The 22155-nt window shown below is 36.6% G+C and overlaps 2 protein-coding genes across 2 annotated transcripts in view; one reads left to right on the forward strand and one right to left on the reverse strand.

The window, feature by feature from the left end:
* LOC106881553 (uncharacterized) overlaps positions 1-3666 on the reverse strand; it is a 38841-nt gene extending 35175 nt beyond the window's left edge. Inside the window, exon 1 of the mRNA XM_014931986.2 lies at positions 2559-3666. Within this exon, the coding sequence (XP_014787472.1) occupies positions 2559-3563 (1005 nt within the window). The 5' untranslated portion in view covers positions 3564-3666. The remainder of the gene's footprint in view (positions 1-2558) is intronic.
* A 40-nt stretch (positions 3667-3706) lies between these two features.
* On the forward strand, positions 3707-5783 carry LOC106881554 (uncharacterized). Its single transcript, XM_052972493.1, has one exon. It carries the CDS (start codon positions 3769-3771, stop codon positions 4552-4554), a length of 786 nt encoding a protein of 261 aa, XP_052828453.1. The 5' UTR covers positions 3707-3768; the 3' UTR covers positions 4555-5783.
* Positions 5784-22155: the final 16372 nt, after the last annotated feature.

Below are 22155 nucleotides of genomic sequence, written 5' to 3' on the forward strand. Positions count from 1 at the left end.
ATATATATATATATATATATATATATATATATACTTTGTTTTTGTATTTGGTTTGCAAAATTCTTGAGGTGAATTTGTGTGTTGAAACAAATTTTGTTGGGTCTTGAGAGAGTCATTACACCAACAATATGACATGCCACCATACCAATGCTTGTGCTAGTATTATTGGTGTAATAACTCTCCCAAGACACAACAATATGTATGTGTGCATATATATATATATATATATATATATTTATATTTATTTATATAAGGGCATTACTATACAATAATGCCTCACGCTGTTTTTAAGAGGCTGGTTTGGAGAGTTGCATTCCCTCGTTTGGTAAAAATGTGTTTTTTATGGTAGTCTGACCTTAGAGTCCCTCATAGCGTGAGGCATTATTGTATAGCAATGCCCTTATATAAATAAATATATATTTTGGGAATAAATGATGGATTTTTTTCCTCTTATGTTTTTTTTCACGCTAGCTACTTGATAAATTCTTGTAAAAGAATTCATCCTATTATTGAATTTATATATATATATATATATATATATGTGTGTGTGTGTGTATGTATGTATATAAACATGCATGTGTTGATTTTATTTTTGTGAATGAGTTTATAATTTCTCTCAACTTCACATGAATTTGCTGACTCTATGCAACAATATAGATAATGTCCTTGCTTTGCAGTAACCACAGAAAGCCTGTCCAGGTTTTTTGATATGTTGCATGGTCTTTGTAGACAAAAGGTTCATTCAAACAGCATTGTATGTTCCCAGTTCATCACGTAGCTATTGTTGTCCAACAAAGGAGGAGATCGTTACCGTGCTTGAAAATAGGTGGAAGTGCATCCGATTGTATGAGGGTGTGCTGAAAAGTTCCCGGCTTTGTGCAAAAGAAAACACAGGAAGATCAGTTAATTATGATTTTATTTAACATATTCCCTATTCCCTTCTTAGATTCACACACTTATTGCAGTGGTCCTTCAGTTTTTCTAAGCCTTGTAAAAGAACTCAGAAAGTTGGCCCTCCAACCAAGACTTTTGTGATACCCTTAAAGCCAAGAACTTTTCAGCACCCCCTCGTAGACTAGCCAACATTATATCTCTCCTGTCCTCCTCACCCTAGCATCTCTATCATCTTCACTACCCCTGTTGCTGTATTCCCACCTCTTCTCCCACCCTCTACCTTCCACAACCCATGATTCTTCTTTCATCCACCCTTCAACCCAACCCATTTCAACAGCCTGCCTCCCTGCCTTTCATTCACTTTCCATGCAATCCTGCAAACCATCCACTTCTACACAGCTTCTGCTTTCAGGGGGCTACCTAAGCACCTTATCTCCATTATCTATATCTTGCAGCGCCTACTAACCATTTTCTCATTCTTCCTGTTTTCCCTTACTAGACATGAACAGCCATGCACATCCCTCTACAGGAAATGCTCTGCGTACACCCCCCTCGTTCCCTAGCATGAAGTTGAACCCCCACCCCCCTGCACCTTCTCCAGGGCTTGCAGACCTGCGAACTGCATGACGACCTCAATGGTGCAGGCAGGATGAAAAAATTACCCAGTCTGTGCTGTAAAGCGATACACATTCGGAAGGGCATCCAGCCGTAAAAGCCAAGCCGAAGCTGTTGCATGATGCAGACTTGAAACACATCAGATCCTGTCAAACCCATGCCAGTTAGGAAAGTGGACGTTAAATGTTTTTTTATATATATATTCTTTTATTTGTTTCAATCCTTTGGCTGCAGCCATGCTGGAGCACCGCCTTTAGTTGAACAAATCGACCCAGGACTTATTCTTTGTAAGCCTAGTACTTATACTATCGGTCTCTTTTGCCGAACTGCTAAGTTACAGGGAAATAAACACACCAACATCGGTGTCGAGAAATGATTGGGGAGGGGAGACAAACACACAAACACATACATATATATATACGACGGGCTTCTTTCAGTTTCCGTCTACCAAATCCACTCACAAGGCTTTGATTGGCCCGAGGCTATAGTAGAAGACACTTGCCCCAGGTATCAAGCAGTGGGACTGAACCCGGAACTATGTGGTTGGAAAGCAAGTTTCTTACCACATAGCTACCACTGCGCTTATTTATATATATATATATATATATATATATATATATATATATATATATATATATATATATATGCGTATACACATATATAAATCTACGTACGCATATATATACGCATACACATAAATTTATATCTACATACACGTCTATATATGTATATGCACATGTATGTGCGTGTGTTCGTGCACTTGTACATATGCCATGTCGTTATTTGCTAGAACACATCTTTAGAGAATCGATATGATTCTCCAGGGATATAAATGTTAACGCATGACATTCTATATCCGTTCTGATGGTGGTCACCCATCTGAGGTAGATTCATAATTTGATCGATCCAAATAGCTATTCTAGCCTTGGCTACTAAATGCGAAACTCGTCACAAAAAGAATTGCAGAATGTGGTTTTATAATTATGCATAGGATCATACATGCACACAAACACACCCACATATTTGTCGCAAATAAATTTTTATTATACCTTGTCAAGTTGTGCAGCTACCACGTGGGCTTCGTAATCTGAAGTGTGTAGAATAGGTGAGGAACATTCATAACCTTTGTAAAGAGTGGTTAGACTAGAAAAACTGGTTTGTTGCTGAGGAATGTTGAAACACCTCAAAAGCTTCCCGTTGTGAACTTCCATCAAATATCTTTCTTCGGTAAATACAAACATTCGAACCTGTAATGTATCGGCCCACTCGTTCGATCCTTGTTGTTTAGCTTTAATTGATATTGAACAGTGAGTGATAAAAAGGTGTTGAATGGTCGTTGAGTGGGCCAAAGGTAAGATTCGAGAAATGTCGATTGTTTGAAACGAATTAAAGCTTTGATTGAACATCACACCGAAATATTCTGATTTCTCTCTGTTTTTGTGTTTGTCGAAAACATGACCGATTATAAGTGACATGTTAATTAAATCATAACAACAAAGTAATTTAAAGTTGTTATAAGAACGTTCTGGGTATGACAAACGATCCAGGCGGACTGTTTTCAACTCTAACTCGTAACTCCCATCAGATGAAAGAGCTAGTTGTAGTTCGGAGTCTGAAATCCACATTAAACTAGGCCCATCCACAAGCTGTACATTCTGATACATCGACTTGATTTTAGATGTGACAGCCAATTCAGGTTGTTTAGTGTCAATAACATAACGTCTTAACGGAAGCAGTTTATCAGAGCAGTAAGACACGATAATAAAAGTTACTTGCTGCTCTTTTAAGCACTGCAAAAATGCACATGTAATAGTTTTACCCGTAGAGATCTCTTTAATATTTTCTGTGCTAATTATCGTCCATTCTCCGATGGAAGGTAAGAATAAATTACAAAGACGATGTCTTGATAATGACAATTGTTGGCAGCTGTTAGAAGTGGATTTGCAGTATTCAAAACGATAACTTTCATCGTTTAAAGTAGAACTAAATGTATCAATGGTAAAATTATGGATAATTCCCTCTTCTGAAGCAACGATATTTTGACAGGAAGTCATCGAAATGATATTAGAATAAATAAAGAATGAATTATGATGCACAACGGGTGAAGACGAATGAAAAGTGTCGCACAATTAGGACAATCTGAATTTTGCGCGTAAATTCACGTTACCGGATGTAAGGGGAGATAATTGGTGAAGAGCGACTAGTATGAAGATAAAAAAGGTCGCAGCGCTTTTTTATTCCTGAAATTAGTGATCAGAAATGGCGGACAGGGAGGAACTAGTTTATATGGCCAAACTGGCTGAACAAGCTGAAAGGTACGATGAAATGGTGAGCAATATGAAAAGTGTTGCGAACCAAGGTACAGAGCTGTCGGTAGAAGAACGTAACCTTTTGTCTGTTGCTTATAAAAATGTTATAGGAGCTCGGCGGGCCTCTTGGCGAATCATAAGTAGCTTGGAGCAAAAGGAAGATTCGAAAGGCAACGAACAACGTCTCCGTTTGATTTGCAGTTACCGGGAAAATATTGAAGTTGAACTGAAACGAATCTGCAAGGATGTTCTCGATGTTCTCGACAATCAATTGCTGCCAATAGCCAGTTCTGGAGAGTCGAATGTATTTTACTTTAAAATGAAAGGCGATTATCATCGTTATCTGGCGGAATTCGCAGTTGGTGATGATAGAAAAGAAACTGCCGAAGAAAGTCTCAAAGCTTACAAACGTGCAAGCGAAATTGCCTCAAGCGAGCTCACCTCTACGCATCCGATCCGACTTGGTTTGGCGCTCAATTTCTCTGTGTTCTACTATGAAACTCTTAGTAACCCCGTGAGAGCCTGCGCCTTGGCTAAAAGCGCCTTCGATGAAGCTATCGCTGAGCTGGACACACTCAGCGAAGAAAGCTACAAAGATTCCACGCTCATCATGCAGCTCCTTCGGGATAATCTCACCTTGTGGACATCGGACATGCAGACCGAGGAATGTGACCAGAAGGCTGACCCGAAAGGGGAACAGCCACAGGATGGAGGTGATCCTGCGCCAGAAGCTTAAGGAAAAAAAAAAAAAAAAAAGAAATTTGTCATAAAGTTTCTTTCGTTGTTAAGAAAAAAAAAAAGAAAGAAAAAAACGAAACAGCTTTATAAGAACAGCAACAGCCAAGGTCCCCCTTACTACTACTACTACGATAACTACTACTAGTAGTCTACTTTGAACTAATTATATACATACACACACAGACACTCACATATATATATACACACATTAAGTAGTAGTCTAGCTGTTTCTTCTCTTTCCTCATTACATCTCTTTAACATCTTTCTTTCTCTACTATGTCTGTCTGTCTCTGTCTCTCTCTGTCCCTTGCTGCTGCTGGGGCCGTACCTTCTATACCCCACTTAACACCGTAATAGTCGGCTGTTGCAGCAGTAAACCGAGCAGAAACAGTAACAAAACAACAACAACAACACAAAATATCAGAGAAAAGAAGACAAAAAAAAAAATTTTAAAAAGTCGAAGGAAAAAAAAACAAAAAAAAAGATAATTCAATTTCCAGAAAGAAGAAGAAAACGCAAGGATCGATGTAGTCTCGTCTTTGAAACATAATTTCATCATTTATCTTTCTCTTCTCTGTCATATATCTATATATATATGTCTATATATATATATATATATATATATATAAATCTTTTTTGCTGTATTGTTTCTGTATTGAATATATATATACATATATATATATACATCTATATATATATATACATATATATATATATATAATATTATCGGTATAAAAGTGACCAAACTACCTAGTTGTGTCTGCCGTTCATCATTTCTCCTTCTTTTCATTTCCAACATAACCACATATACACACACACAGACACACACACACACATTCACAGTAATGTCCTCCTCTCATATTTGCTACCATCCATTTCATTTGATTTTTATTGAATGTCAAATTAAGTCGTGATTACTATGATATTACTAGCAATAATAATTAATAGGTGTCTTAATAGCCACAAGGACGACGACTGAGGGACATTTTTACAAGGCAGGACAAAGATTGCTGGTAGACACTAAGTCTTGACTTAGACTAAAAGTGATTAAATAGAATTTTTCGAACAATACTTGTTTAACGATTTGTTAAATATTTTTAAGACAACGGTAAGGATCAATAATTTAGTTTATTATAACAATTGTTCAAGAAAAATTAATTTAAATAATTGAATATTTTTTAGTGCTTAGAATTTATTACTTGCATAAAATGGTATTTTCAAACCGTATTTTATTTGTAATTTTTTCTTATTTGTTAACTAAGCCACTTTTTTTACTTCAGATTGACAATATAAGGTGAGATTTTATTATTTTTTTTGATTGTTTAATTAAAGAACTAAGCTAATAAGGAGGGGAGGGGGTCAAAAAGGGCGTGGCAAGATCTTAGGATTATTTTATTTAATTCAATTGAAGGGAGAAATTGCCTTGTTAATTTTGTCTTATTGTTTATAATTCTGTTGAGAAATACACTTAAAAAATGATTTATTATGAAGATAGAATTTTCAGGTTCTTGTGCCGCCCACACCATGTGAAGCAACACTACATAATGAATGTCTATTGCATGCAATCCGAATGATAGATGCCTTACTTATGTTCATATATAATGTGTGTAATAAGCATTATTTATACAAAGTACATATATATATATAAATATTACAATATGTTGAATCATTTAATTTAAAGCGATCATTTTTTAAAAATTAAATGTTCCGCTTCGTGTGTTATATATAATGGATAGGTGTTGATCTCGCTAGTGTGTATGTGCGTGTGTTGATTGTAGTAGCAAATCCAGCGAGATATGTTGAGTAGAGATGTTATTTTAATTAATGCTGCCGCCACTTTCGTCATCGTCACCACCATCACCTGTGGGATTTTTGTTTTCCCTCGCTAGTAGTAATACTAGTATAGTAGGAGCAGTAGTATTCATTCTGCTGCTACTGCTGCTAATACTATTCAGTGATGTGAGGATAATTTAGCATTTAAATATGTATGTGTATGTGTGTGTATATATATATATATATATATACATACATATATATATATATAGTGGCCATTTTTACGGTTACCCGTTTTTTTATTTCTAATTGTGCGGTCATTGTATTGGAAATTACAAAATGTATTCCTCACATATATTGGAATTATAATGATCGTCTTAACGATCTTTTTCGTTAACCATTTCTTTCTTCCTTCCCCGTCCACTATTTTTGGATATATTCATGGAAATCCACACACACACACACATATATGTATAATGTGTGTGTGTGTGTGTGTAATGATAATGATAGTATATTTCATCGTTTAGTCCGCCTCCCCTTCTCTGTTGGTCATTTTCTCGCTCGGAAATTACAGTAAAGCAAAGCAACACGTGATGATGATTACGATGATGATTAGTAATCGCCACCACCACCGTTAATTGATAACACACGATGATGGTGTATTCGGCATGAGATCAATTATTGGAGTATGGTGGCGATGGGTGATATATTAGTCTATTAAATGGACCTCAATACATAACTGATAATTTATTAGCCTTCGGTCGGATGACAGTTGTCCGTTATTGCCGTTGGAAATCAAGACGTAGATAGGACCGAAATACATTGTTTGGTCCTACGATGTCTCGTATCAACAGTTTTAACTAGAATAATTATAATTTCCAAGAGCTCAGTTACAGGTGGGGAAAATAAGATTTTGTGACGTTTCTTCTTTGTTTAAGGTTGTTAGTAGTGCACGTGAAGTGATATAGTTTCGGCCAAGAATAGAACTGGTCGTTGTGGCGGCTTTCTGTGGCTCATTTTCCCTTACAATACCGCATTGATTCCAGATTTACCTAGTGAATAAAATAATACGCTTATTTTTCGAGACGATTCCAATATCTACGAGAGATGGACTAAATCCAAGCTTTGGAAGATTCTAACAGCAATTAGAAATTCCAAAGAAATAAGGTGCAGCTTTCTGTTGAGAATCAGTAATTAGGTTTCCATTGTCGCTCCAAACTACATCACTGCTGAGAAAGAAGCCAAGAACTAACCCCGTTTGTTTAAAAAAAAAATCTAAGTCCTCGTTATCCCTTTTTTACTAGCGCTACTTTAATAAACGATTTCTTTTGACTAGGTGAGGTAACTGGGTTTTTTAGTGGGAGTGGATATATTTCATTGGAACAACCATCTTTTAACACTGATATCGTCATTATCGAATGGAGAAAGAAAAAAAATAGGCAAGGTCGATTTCGATGGAATTTGAACTCTAAAAATGTAATAATGCTTTCTTTATTTATACCAGGCACAAAGGCGTCTGTTCTAGGGTGGGGACAGCGAATGCGTTGGATTTCTGAACGCACGCGCAACAAGTAAAACGAGCATAAATGAATTTAGAATTGAATAATAATTAGGAAGCGTCTATGTGGTCTCCCGATCGGCTATAAATAGTAGCTAAATGGACCTCAAAATACACTCATAGGTTCCGAATGTACTGGTGGATGGTGACATCTATAAGAATCTTAACCATATCGAGCTTAAATAATTTATAATCCTTGTAGTTTAGTGAAGACAGGATGTGGTGATGATAATGCCTTCTCTGAGGTCTTACGGTATCAATCAAGACCAAATTTACGTCATTTCAGAATGGAAATTAGGTTACAATATCGGACTTGCCAAGAAATTATCTAAGTAATAATTATAAAGACGTATGACCGTCACATCATCGAATGTTTAGTCGTCTCCGTCTTATATCTGCTTGGCTGTGGTTTAAATTTGTCATTGTAGCTAAATAATAATGTATTTTTAATATTGCTATTTACGTCACCTCTGAGTTCAATTCCTGCTGGGGTTCACTTTATCGTCATCTTTCCAACATTTATACCATAAGCACTGTTCAAACATTGTGATCGATTTTAATGTCTGTTTCCCCCTCCACACACGCAAACAATTGTCGCCTTGCACCAGTGTTGAAAATCATTAAATCCTAAATGTCAGAAATATGTATTTCTCTGTGTACGAGTATTTGCGATTGTGTATAATTATGTATATGTGTACTTAAGATTGTATGTATAGAAATGTTTAATTTTGTGTATACTATTATATATATATATATCTTGCTTCAATCATTTTCGACTGCGGTCATGCAGGGCTACTGCCTTCAAGAATTTTAGTTGAACGAATCGACTCCAGGTCCTATTTTTATAAGCCTGGTACTTTTTTCTATCGGTCTCTTTTGCCGAACCGCTATGTTACGGGGACGTAAATAAACCAACACCGATTGTACACAGTGTTGGGGACAACGCACAGATATATATATATACACACACATACATACATACACACACACACGACAGACTTCAATCAGTTTCCGTCTACCCTCACGGCTATAATTGAAGACACTTGCCCAAGATACTCGCAGTGCACTGAACCCAGAACCATGTGATTGTGAAGCAAACCTCTTACCACACGGCCACACATTTCTTTAAAAATTTGTATATATTACATGATGGCTGTTCACTGGCTTTCGCAGAAGACTGACACCTTATATAAGCCACCAGTATTCAAATTAGTTGCTATGTGTTGTTAATTTTCCTATAAACGTAGGACGTAACATATATATATATAAAAAAATTAATTAAAAAAAACTAGGGAACAAAGTCAATAATACCCAAGAAGAATTTTGGATCCAAAAAGGCTTGTTCAACACCTCATAGATACGCTACCCTACTAGCATAATCCACGGGCAAGCATGAACAAGTTATCTGGTGTTAATAAGTGTTGCAATCTCTTGATACTTAACCCTTCTACCATTCAGATTACTCTGTCAAATGTAATGCTTATTTATTCAGTTTTGAATTGGATCATGCAGTATCTAATAGCTTCAAGGTTTTGATGATGTGATTGTTTATTTTTAGAATGACATTGTAGGGTATGTACGAGAGGCCAAATCTGGCTGGTTCGAGCATAAAACACTCTAAAATATTTAGGTCAGTTATGGCTGGTTTAAATGCTGAAGAGTTTCGAAGGAACAGAAACTTTTCCCCAGAAGAGTTGATGTTATATGAGAGTAACATCCAAGACATCATTTCAAGAAATGGCTAACTTGCACAAATGGACTAGCAGTATGATTAAGACACTGGAACACATATGTAAATATTGACCCTGCGTTACTTTCAACCATCTGTTTTATATGTGGCTGTCCTGATGGAATTAATTTGACTCCCCTTCCCAGGCTACATTGGTGACCCCCAAATTTTACTGTATTGTTCAAATAACCTATAACTATATAATATGCATACATGTAATATATGGGTGTATATATAATATATTGGGTTACTTCACTTAGTGATTTCCGTGATAAGCTTGTGTATCTGTACATGTCTGTGCATATGTAATTCCTCAGATGTGCAGGTGCATAGATATGTATGAACATATACATGGGTGTGTTTATATACAGCTATTTATGTATTAATAGATGTGTGCATATATGTATTGATATAAATATCTAAAGATGTATGTAAATATGTATAATGATGTATGTAGGTGTATATACACATATCCAAAAATATGCATAATATACTTATATATAAGTATACACGTGTGTGTGTATATATAAATGTATAAGTATCTGTGTCTGGTTATATATGTGAACCTTTTTCAGTTACTATCTACCAAGTCATAAGGTTTTCATTGGCCTAGGATTATAGTAGATATTTGCCCAAGGTGCCACATGGAGGGACTGAACCCAAAGTCATGGTTGGGAGGCAAACTTAACACATCTACACCTATGTGTGTGTGTATATATATATACTTATTAAACTGTAGTCATGTTCGGGACCCCCCCCCCCTTGAAGTTTTAGTCTAATGAATTTGACCCCAGCACAATTGTCCAGCAGTGATGTGGAACTACACAAACACAAACCGGCTTCTTTCAGTTTCTGTCTACCAAATCCACTCACATGACTTTGTCCTGAGGCTATATATAGTAGAAGACTGAAGCTGGAACCATGTGTGTGGAAAGGGTTCCACCAAACCTGAAGGCTATGTTGCACTCCAGTGTCAGCTTTGGCAGAGTTTTTTTTTTTTTCCTGTTGGATACCAATCACTTTACAGAGTGTACTGGGTAATTGTCTTTTTGGTAGTATTAGCACTAGTGAGGTTAGGTTACCAAGTAACTTATAAGACAGCACCATTTGACAGAGGAAGTGACCATGTGCCAGGTGATGAGTTGCTTGATTAATAGGACAGGAACAGGTGTCTTTGCTATCTGGAAGTTACATGGCAGCCCCAGAAAAAGAAAAGATGGTCGGGAAGAGGCTAAGCCATTACAAAGAAGAAAACAAATAAGCTGTAAATGATCTGCATTAACTATCACAATGTGCAACAACAAATCAGTCAGCAAGTTGTGCTTGTCGGTGGTGCACCATACAGTCTGGAACCCCACAGATTGAAATCTGTGGGGTCCAGTGGAAAAACAGCCAGCCATTGTGAAAGATTTGTAAGTGCAAGTAGCAGCAAAGAAATGGGTACAGCAGTACATGCCTGAATATTTTCAAAGACAATGTGAGAGTTGGGTTCAACAAAGGAGCAAATATATCATTTGCTATGGAGATTATGCGGAGTGTGTAGAAGAAGCATTCTATCAACGTGTGGAATTTGAATATCTAAAGTCAGTTGGTAAAAAAGTTATGGCCACCTTAGCATGACTGAAACAACTAAATGATATATATATATATATACTCAATACAAACATTGGCTGCTTGTTTCTCTGGGATTGGTCTAATTGATGTAGACACCTGGTGAAACCCAATAAGGTTTGCAAATTGATTAAACCTGTTCATATTTTCAATCTATGATGAAATAGCTGAATTTGCCATATATATATATATATATATAATGATATGCAATTGTAAGATCCAAGGATTTAGGTGTAAGAAGTTAGTAAGCTTTGAGCAGTCTGTAGAAGGTATAAAAAACAGCTTTCAGGAACAATAATTTATTGGCGTAAAAGGTTGTAGGTTTTTTTCATAGTTTAGGGTTGCTATGAATGCGAATAAAAGTCCAAATTGAGGGGATGGAGCAGTTAAAATCCAGGTTACATTTATTTTCTGTCTAGCAGAACCTCAGAAGTAATAATTACTCAACAAGGGGTACTCTATTACTCATCAGGCCAAAGATACCCTAGTTAAATGAAAGTTACATTGTCATCAAGGGATCCTAACTCCGGCAAGTTAACTTAAGGTCCCTTAACAACAATGTTACCTTCATTTAACTAGGGTGTCTTCAGCCTGATAAGTTACTCATTGTAATTATTACTTGTGAGGTTCTGCTGGCTGGGAACCATGTAACCTGAACTCTGCCTGCTTGATTTGGACTCACATATATACAGACGTGTATGTGTGTGTATATATAATATTTACACATGATGGCTGCAATTCAATTTCAAGCTATGTTGTTGCTTGATTGTTTTCCTAAACATGAGCAGCTTGGATGTAGTTTTTTAGTCCTGCTAGAGACTTACATTCTTTTGCACAGATGTTACAACAATGGGTGCTTCTTGCAATAGATGTCCAGAGACTTTGCAACACATACTGACACATGCTTTCAGTTTATCATGGAATTTCTTGTTGAGTGTTTTACCTTTCTCAGCTATGGCCAGACTAGAATACAACACATATTGATGTTAAAATCAAGTGATAGCTGTGCAAGAAGCTTTTTTGAGAGAGGAAAAGCCTTGCCTTGCTGTCCATCAGTTATGACAAGAGGGTTCCAGTTGATTTCATCACCAGAAGGGCCAGCTCATGAAATTGATGTGCAAGTGGCTGAGCACTCCACAGAAATGCATACCATTAATGTAGCTCCCGGGCAGATTTAGCATGATACAGAATGTGAGAAGGCTGACCCTTTTTAATTACAGGTACAACTCATTTTTGCCTTCTGAATGGACTGGAGTAAGGGGAAATAAAATGTCTTGTTACCAAGAATCGAACTCATGATCGGTAACCAAATATTCTGGTCATTAAGTGACGCACCTTGACAAGGGCCAGTCTCCAAACAATATATGCCTTTGGAAAATTACTATTTTTAAATCTCACAACGTGAAATATTCAGCAACAGTACTTTGTCTCCTAGGGCTAAATTACAGCAACATTCGTCCTAGACTGGGACTGCCATGTTATGCTGGCAAACAATCTTTACTACAATATATGCCTTTGTTCAGAAATAATAACTGGTCTACATCATTGGGTGCAGATGAAGTTGCAAGTATTATAAGAGAGTTCTCCTTCTAAAGAGATGTCCTAAAGGAATCTCACTCACAGCTATTAGATGGCGGTTGATTCTACAGTCTACTCTTTGACATGTTAGTTTTAAGTTCTCTAAGCTATCCAATAAAAACCACTCTCCTTACAAAGTGGCATTCATAGGGTTGGTGTTGTAGTCACCAACAGCCCTACTATACTACAAGCTGAACTAGATGACATTTTACCACTAGCACTAAGAGTAACCTCACATAAACATATATATATATATATATATTGGTGCATAATCATTGAGGCTTTTTTCAACAAATCATCTTTAAATGATTATTCTGGAGCATATTCACCATCTATTTCAGTTACTGCTTCCCATTTGCTTGGTGGACAGTCAGACTGTCATTTACAAATGTTTTTGTTAAATATTGTTATTGTTTTTGTTGAAAAAAAGCCGCAATAATTATGCACCAACCCAATATATATATTCAATGATATATACATTAATATACAGCAATATTAATTGATGAAAAATTGAAGAACAACGAACAAGTGAAATGGCTCCAAACAGCAAGAAAGGAAAGTGATATCAAGGAGCAGTGGTGGGGGGAGGGTTTTCCTTGATTGAGTGAAGTATCCATATATATTCATTTATTCTTTTACTTCTTTCAGTCATTTGACTGTAGCCTTGAGCAAGATACTTTATTTTATGTTACCCCAGTCCACTCAGCTGGCAAAAATGAGTTGTACCAGTAATTAAAAAGGGCCAGCCTTGTCACATTCTGAGTTACATTGAATCTCCCTGAGAACTGTGGAGTGCTCAGCAACTTGCACATTAATTTCACTAGCAAGCTATTCCATTAATCAGATTGACTGAAACCCTTATTGTCATAACTGCCACAGTACCAGTTTAAGTCCCCATCTCCACATCTCAAATACTGTCACCATTGTTCCACTCTACAAATTCGAATTTCCTGTATACAAGTACTCTACTACTACCATCACCACCACCACACACACTGTTTACACTGGGAAGTGGTTGACTCTATGAGCAGAAAATGTTCGTGGTTATGAAGTCAACCTATCCAACCTCTCTAGTGCGGAGGCAACTAGGAAATGCACCCAGTATACTCAATCAAGTGCTTAGCATTAGGAAGAAACCAAACCAAATGACATGTATTAGCATTAAGTTCTTGGGAGCAATAACTCCCATCAGGAAGCGACTCAAAATGTGACGAGCTGTCCAAACCATGGCTGCAAAATACTGATGATGATGTATATATGTAAAAGTGCCCTTTCAGTCGTGAATGACCGTGAATTTGCTCCTAGAAAGTTCCTCTCCAAAGCACAAGTCTGGGCAAGGTTGTCTATGGAAGACCAGCAGTCACCCATGCATACCAGAATCTAATTTCTAGTATAATGTTATCCAAGGGAAAGGCAAATGCAGATATAACTTGGCATCAGTGATGTTGCAACTCATTTCTACAGCTGAGTGAACTGGAACCACATGAAATAAAGTGTCTTACTCAAGAACACAACACACAACCCAGTCAGGAATTGAACTCACTACCTCATGATTGTGAGCCTGACACTCTAACCACTGAGCCATACATGTGCACGTATATATTCTTTTATTGTTTTACTTATTTCAGTCATTTGACTGTGGCCATGCTGGAACACCGCCTTTAGTCAAGCAGATCAACCGCAGGACTTATTCTTTGTAGGCCTAGTACTTACTCTATAGGCTTTTTTTTTTGCTGAACCGCTAAGTTACAGAGGCGTAAACACACCAGCATTGGTTGTCAAGCGATGGTGGGGGGACAAACATACATACATACACACACACACACACACACATATATATATATATACAAGTAAGCAATAAGGTTTGAGAGGAATACAGTTTTGTAGAAATGAAAGGAGAAATATATATATATATATATATATACATATATATATCTATATGTGTGTGTGTGTGCGCACACATATACATAGACACACACATATTTCATGCGTTAGGAAGGGCGGATTCTTGCAGTGGTTCATATTTTCCTAGCATATAAATACACATATAAACATACGATATGTTTCCAGTTGAGGGCTTGAGGGACCATAATCTCAAGCCCTCAACTGTAAACATATCACATGTTTATATGTATGAGTATATTTATATGCAAGGAAAATACGAACCACTGCTGCGCGAATCCACCCTTCCTAACGCATGAAATATGTTTGTGCATATGTATATATATATATATGTGTGTATATATAGATAGATAGACAGACAGGCAGGCAGGCAGGCAGACAGACAGACAGATAGACAGATAGATAGATAGTTGAATATGCACTGAGATTAGTTAAAATATATTTTTATTAATATATTTAAAGCCTTAACCGGTTTCACAGTTGATACTGATTTTCAAAAAGTTCAAATAGAAAAACATGGCTGTCTTGCTTCTGACTAGTGTTTGAAGCTTTCCCTATTTTTATAGGGAGTTCAAGGCTGAAATTAGTATATATTTTCAATAGGATTCGATTGGTAGTGGATAGTCACATGACTGGTCTTAGAAATTTTTGTAGGTACCCTGATACGTCTGTGTGTTAGTATCAAGTGACAATGTTTGGTGTCATAAGTTAAGGCATGGATAAACAAAGAAAATACTTTCATACAAAAGTACAAACCAAGACTTAGAAAACTTTAGCAGAGTACATACACAAATAACTATCCACACACAAAATTCATTCTGTCACTTATCATGAGGAAGCTACACAGCTAACAACCTAAACTTTAGCCACTGGACTACATACAAACGGATTAAATTTGGAGTGCTTTGATTGTAACTAAACAAGTTCACTCAACCGTCGGCCTTCTTTTTAGGCGCAAAATATACTGTCACTAATGCACAAACATAGCGGGAAACATACAAAAGGTTATAAACTTAATCATGTGTTCATTCTCTACAAGCACTTAACAGAAAACATTCGGAGTATTGATTGTTTGGACATGTTCAGTCAACCGTGTCAACCTTAACTTACAACACCAAACATTATCACTTGATACTAATACATGGATGTAGTGGGGGTACCTACAAAAATTTCTAAAACCAGTCATGTGGCTATCCTCTACCAATTGAATCCTATTCGAAACATATACTAATTTGAGCCATGAACTCCCTATAGAAATAAGGCAAGCTTCAAACACCAGTCAGAAGCAAGACAGCTGCAACATAAGCCATGTCTGTGAAACCAGTTAAAGCTTTAAATATATTAATAAAAAATATTTTAACTATTCTCAGTGCATTTTCAACTTCTATTTTTCAAAATATTATACATATATATATAATGTATGTGTGTGTATTTACACTAATTCCTGTGAACAATATAATGATGTCTTGAGTTTAATCCATAATCTTGCTCGTCTTCTGCAGTTTGTTGAAACAGAAAGCTAAAGAACTTTTTCTCTTTCATGCTAATCCCTTATCACTTTCCTCAACTCACTGTATTCTGTTGTTATATTTGATATTACCATTTTCTGTCAGTAATATTTATAATTTGAAGGCAGTGAAAGAAAATAAATAAACAGTAGTGGGGAGAAGTATTGGGGATAGAGTTGTGTGCCATTTGAGAGATTTAAAGGGTAGAGCGACAGACAGGAGATACATGGATTACTCAGTTGGAAGGGAAAGGAGAGTGTTAGGGAGAATGATACGACAAAGATGTGTCGGAACATGCCTTTGAGGGACTTTGTGGGTGGTGAGAATGGATGTCCATAAAAAAATTTTATCTCAGACAAAATCTGCAGCAACTTGCCTGTCAACAGTGCATATATATTAAATTTGATACCCAATGATTGCCTCATTTTGTCAGATGGTAGCCGACTCACATCCAGCCTGATTGTTCTGATTTATACAGAATAGATCAAGAAAAGAAATGATAGTGATTCATCTGTATGTCATTGGATTTAAGTGACAAAAGCTTGTACACTCTTGGTTGCCATAATAGGTTCCAGTGACAAGCATTACAAAATAACTGGTACTATTTTGACAGTAAGCTTTATGTCTGAGCTACCTTTCTCACGGTTTTCTAAAAATTAATGGGAGCCTCCTGGACTCTGGGAAATCTATTTAATCCATAGACAAAACCCTAGCAGGTACTAACTGCTATTCTAGGTCAGAACAGACCTGAGAGTCTGTAATTGTAATTAAAAGGTGTCGCCACATTCAACATTACATGCAGTTTAATATCACACCCAGCATACATAGATACATAGATGGATACATACACACACACATGCACACACACACACACACACACACACACATGCAAACATATACATACATATTATATTGACACAGGAGTGGCTGTGTGGTTGGTAGCTTGCTTACCAACCACATGGTTCCAGGTTCAGTACCACTGCATGGCACCTTGGGCAAGTCTTCTATAGCTTTGGGCTGACAAAGGCCATATGAGTGGATTTGGTAAACAGAAACTGAACGAAGCCCATCATATATATAAATATATATATGTGTGTGTGTGTATGTCTGTGTTTGTCCCCCCACCATTGCTTGACAACTGATGTTGGTGTGTTTACGACCCAGTAACTTTGCAGTTCGGCAAAAGAACCGATAGAATAAGTATTAGGCTTACAAAGAATAAGTGCTCGACTAAAGGCAGTGCTCCAGCATGGCGACTGTCAAATGACTGAAACAAATAAAAGAATATAATATAAATATTTGAAACCAAAACACCAAGCAACGCAGGTGAAGCGTTAGACAAAATACTTTAGTTAATGTCGATACATGAATAGAAAGACAAAAGGTATTGTGTTACCTGATGTACATTGTTTAATGATCTTAAAATAGTATAGGATCATTAAATAACTACGTAAGGTAACACAATATCTTTTACCTTTGTTTCCATTTTTTTGACATAGCTGTGTATGTTTTGTCTAAATTCTCACCTGCATTGCTCATAGGTTTTTCAAACATTGACATCATAAATTACATATACCATACACTGCAATGCTTCATGCAAATTAGAATATTCTTTGATGTGTGCGTGCGTGTGTGTGTATATGTATATATATATATATATATATATATATATATATATATATATATATATATATATATATATATATATATATGAACAGTAAGAGGGTACAAGAAATAAAGATAAAAGGAGAGGGAAAGAAAGACAATAAATCTCCATCATAGTCTTTTGCTATGGGGCAAATTATATATATGTGTGTGTGTGTGTGAGTGTGCGTGCATGCATAGAGAAATATATAATTGTTTTATATATAAACATATATATATATATATATATATATATGTATGTGTGTGTGTGTGTATATATATAGTAATAGGTTAGTATGATCCAAAGATCCTGGTATTTGAAATTAGTAAGCCCCTGGCATGTATATTCAATATGCCTACCCCACCTGTATATATATATGTGAGCGGGGTTTTTTACGTGACATAGTTATTTGCTTTTAGCTGAAATTCCTTTATTTTTAATCTTATTATCCTATTTTACTATGTTTCATTTCTCATTTTTTTCGTCTTCGTTTATTTATGCTTTTATATATATTTTTGCCACCTAAATTCTATACATGGCATTTATTACTCCTTGTTTGGTTTATTACTCCTGTGTTAAGGATGCTCCAATAACTTACCTGTGTTAGATGTCAAAAATTATTGGTCAACTTAATGCACAATTGGTTTTGTTGTTGTTATCACCTCAATACCAATGTCCAAAGGAATTTCATTGCCCTTCCTTAGACTCTTATTCTCTTTAGTTCTTTCTACCTCACCGACCCCTCTACATGTTGTCCTTGTTTGATTAAATGACATCTATAAACATGCTTGCCTTGTTTCTTTTTGGGGTGACTTATCTACAAACATTTAATTTCATTGGTCATCAGATTTTGATTTTGCCTTTTTTTTCTTGACTCACAATTTTTGCTGTGACTAAAGATATACAAACACACACGCGTGCATACATACAATGGGCTTCTTTCCAGTTTCCGTCTACCAAATCCACTCACAAGGCTTTGGTCAGCTAAGGGTTATAGCAGAAGACACTTGCCCAAGGTGCTACACGTTGGGACTGAACCAGGAGCCATGTGGTTGGGAAGCAAATTTCTTACCAGCCAGCCATGCCATTGCCTATGCCTACATAAATATAAAGAAAAAATGAGTACTGGGGTTGCTTAGCTTGATTAAATCTCTCGAGGCAGTGCTCCAGCATGGCCACAGTCTAATGACTGAAAAAAGCAATATATATATGTATGTATATATATATATATATAAATATATATATATATACATATATATATATAAACACACATGCATACATGCACCCACACCCACACACACTCAAGCTCTTTTTTTACAGGGTGAAGTGCTGGAACAGCCAGCCGCTCTCATGAGCTTCATTTGATTTTCTGGTGAGATGGGATCCTAACAATGACAAATATTCATTTATTTGTCTGAATAATACCAGAAAATAACGACACTCATCAAACAATATATTGATTACTTCTTGTAGAAAACATTTTGATAATATTTTACAAAAATGCACATGTATATGGAGATAGGCAGAAACAACAATGAGTAGTTTCTTGCTTGTGCAAAACCACCACTAGTTCTCATAAAGCCTATCATCATGTGCTCCCATGGTAACTAGCACCATAGTGACAGCTTCATTCTTCGACTGTCTCCATAACATCTCTATTTCCATTCATATTTATTATTATTGCTACAACTCTCTCTACACATACAGAAAACGCTTCAGCCCTGGAAAACTATCTGTTTAGTATGATAGCTTGATAAATGCACTTAGTTCACACTCTAGAGTGGTTTTCAGATAGGGAGCAGAGGTGTGGCCAGGTTCTAAAATTAGGGTGAGCAAGCACATGAAAAAAAAAGGTGCTGTCACACATACCAATTTTTAACACATTTCTCTTATATTACACCAAATATTTAATTTGTTGTAATATGCGTAAATGTATTTTACATTCATTAATTTCAAGTTTCAGTAACAATGTCGTTATATATGAAAGTCACAACTACTGATATTAGTGACTAACGAGTTTTTAAAAAATTGTTGAAGAGGCACCAATTTTGAAAAATGTGCTTGGAGGAAGTGATCATTTCCCTAGCTCCCCTTTTAAGGGGTGCACTGTCATCATTATCATCATCTTTGTCGTTGTAGTCATCATTGTCATCATCATCATCATCATCATCATTTGATGTCCACTTTTCCATGTTTGCATAAAGCAGAGGGAATTTGTTGAGGCAAATTTTCTACAGGCACATGCCCTTCCTATGGAAAACCCTCATCTATTTCCCAAGCAAGGTAATATTTCGCCATGGCTAGACATGTTTTCCACAGATGACAGGAAACTAACAACATTGCTTGTATAATGGTAATGCTTACTTACAACCATGGGTACACTCAAACATACACACAGACATATATATGTGATGATGTGTGCAAAATATATCATTGGTTATGATACATTCCTATACCACCTGATTGATTTTGTGAGTGACCTACTTCCCCAGATGTTTTCAGCATTTCAGTGACTCTATCTGATCACCCAGTTGTATCCCCTGCCTTCATATCCTAAACTGGGCTTGCAACCAGACTATTGTCAATTTCAGTGACTGATTCTTTTGTTGGGTCTATTTCAGGTACAACTTCTGTTTCGTATGCAGTCTCCCCTCTCAAAAACATTTCATAATAGCATTTCCTTTTCGTATAGTGAGGGCAAGTGTGCTGTTTAACCTTCTATCCACACTTCTCTCTCATGACATCTGGATTTTCTTTCACATACAACCTTGCAATCCAGAATATTCCACTCTTCTGATCTTCATATTACCAAGCAGATGCAAGCCTTTTACTTTATACCTGACCTGTAGCTTCTCTTCTAGCTACACACTTTACTCTTTCCTATGCATTTTTTCCAGGTTTGTCTCTTAACTTTTGACTCTGTCTACAGTGTTGCACCATTACCTTCTCTTTGGCCTCAGATCCTATCTGTAGCCTTTGGCAGGTTGTCTTACAAGAACTACCAGTTGTCCTCAATGTCTCCATCTACTCTTTCTTTATTTTCATCTTTTAGTCAGTAAAGAAGGCAGTATCTATGAGGTTACTGTAGGGTCTGTGAGACTGGATGGAGGGAGGGAAGGAGGCATTCCAAAGCAGGAACCTGGCCTGAAAGCTCACCACAGAATAGATTCTGCTAAAGGCACCTAAGATGTGCAGGTGCCAGGTGGTGGTGGTATTAAACCAGGTGACAAGTCTACCACGCAAGTAAGCTGCAGCAGGATTTGAACTCAGAATGCAAAGTACTGGCACAAATATTGCAACCCATTCAATCTGATATTCTTTGAGCCCCCACTAATTCACTACCTGGCTTTTTATCGAATCCAAAAGGAATGAAAGGCAAAGTTAACCTCAGTGGGACTTGAGCTCAGAACATAATGAGTAAGAACAAATGCCACAAAATGTTCTGTTTGAATCTCTAATGACTTTTCCAATGCATTAATTATTATTTCTTTGCACTTATAACTCATAGATGTCCCCTTTCAGCTTCCATATCTTCTTTCATCAGACTTTCTTGTGTCTTTAAGTCTACCTAGCTCTTACCTGAAAAATCACTAACTACTGTTCTATCTTGTTATCTGGTAGATTATTCATCAGGAAGAGATTTAGTATTCATGATTGTTCCATTTCTTGGTGAGTATATAGCTTATCTGGCCTATCTGTTCACCTGATTGGTCTGTTATTAAGTGTCTTGCTGCTTTCCTGAAATTTACACCAGTGAGCAATAGGAACCTAGTTTGCCCTTCATACTCTGTACTATAAGGATAGCTTTTATGTGTGTCAGGGAATCCATCATATTGTAGCTCAACATTTCCATTAAAATTGCCAATTCTGATAATGAAGTCATTATCATTCATAAGCAAAGTAGCCTATAAAACAATCTTCTAAAAATCAGTACTTCTCTTCATCTGACAGACTGTTGTACATAGACACAGACAATTGCCACTGTCCTACTGTGCATTCTTATGAGGTGGTATCAAAAGATTCCTGGACTAGTTCTGTAGAGCGCCAACAGATGGCAGCATACAGTTGCATGCACAGTGAGAGCTAGCAGTAACCTTCATGAGGTAGTGTACCAAGTGACATTGCTGTGTCTACTTCACAAGTTGTAAAATTTGCGATTACAGGGTACACGTGTCTGTGGAGTGCTCAGCCACTTGCACATTAATTTCACGAGCAGGCTGTTCTGTTGATCGGATCAACTGGAACCCTCACCGTCATAAGCGACGGAGTGCCACGTATATATATATATATATATA

This window comes from Octopus bimaculoides, chromosome 13, assembly GCF_001194135.2.
Source record: "Octopus bimaculoides isolate UCB-OBI-ISO-001 chromosome 13, ASM119413v2, whole genome shotgun sequence".
NCBI lineage: Eukaryota > Metazoa > Mollusca > Cephalopoda > Octopoda > Octopodidae > Octopus > Octopus bimaculoides.

Excerpts from the sequence above, each read along its gene's own strand:
- LOC106881554 (XM_052972493.1), top strand. The coding sequence starts at position 3,769 with ATGGCGGACAGGGAGGAACTAGTTTATATGGCCAAACTGGCTGAACAA.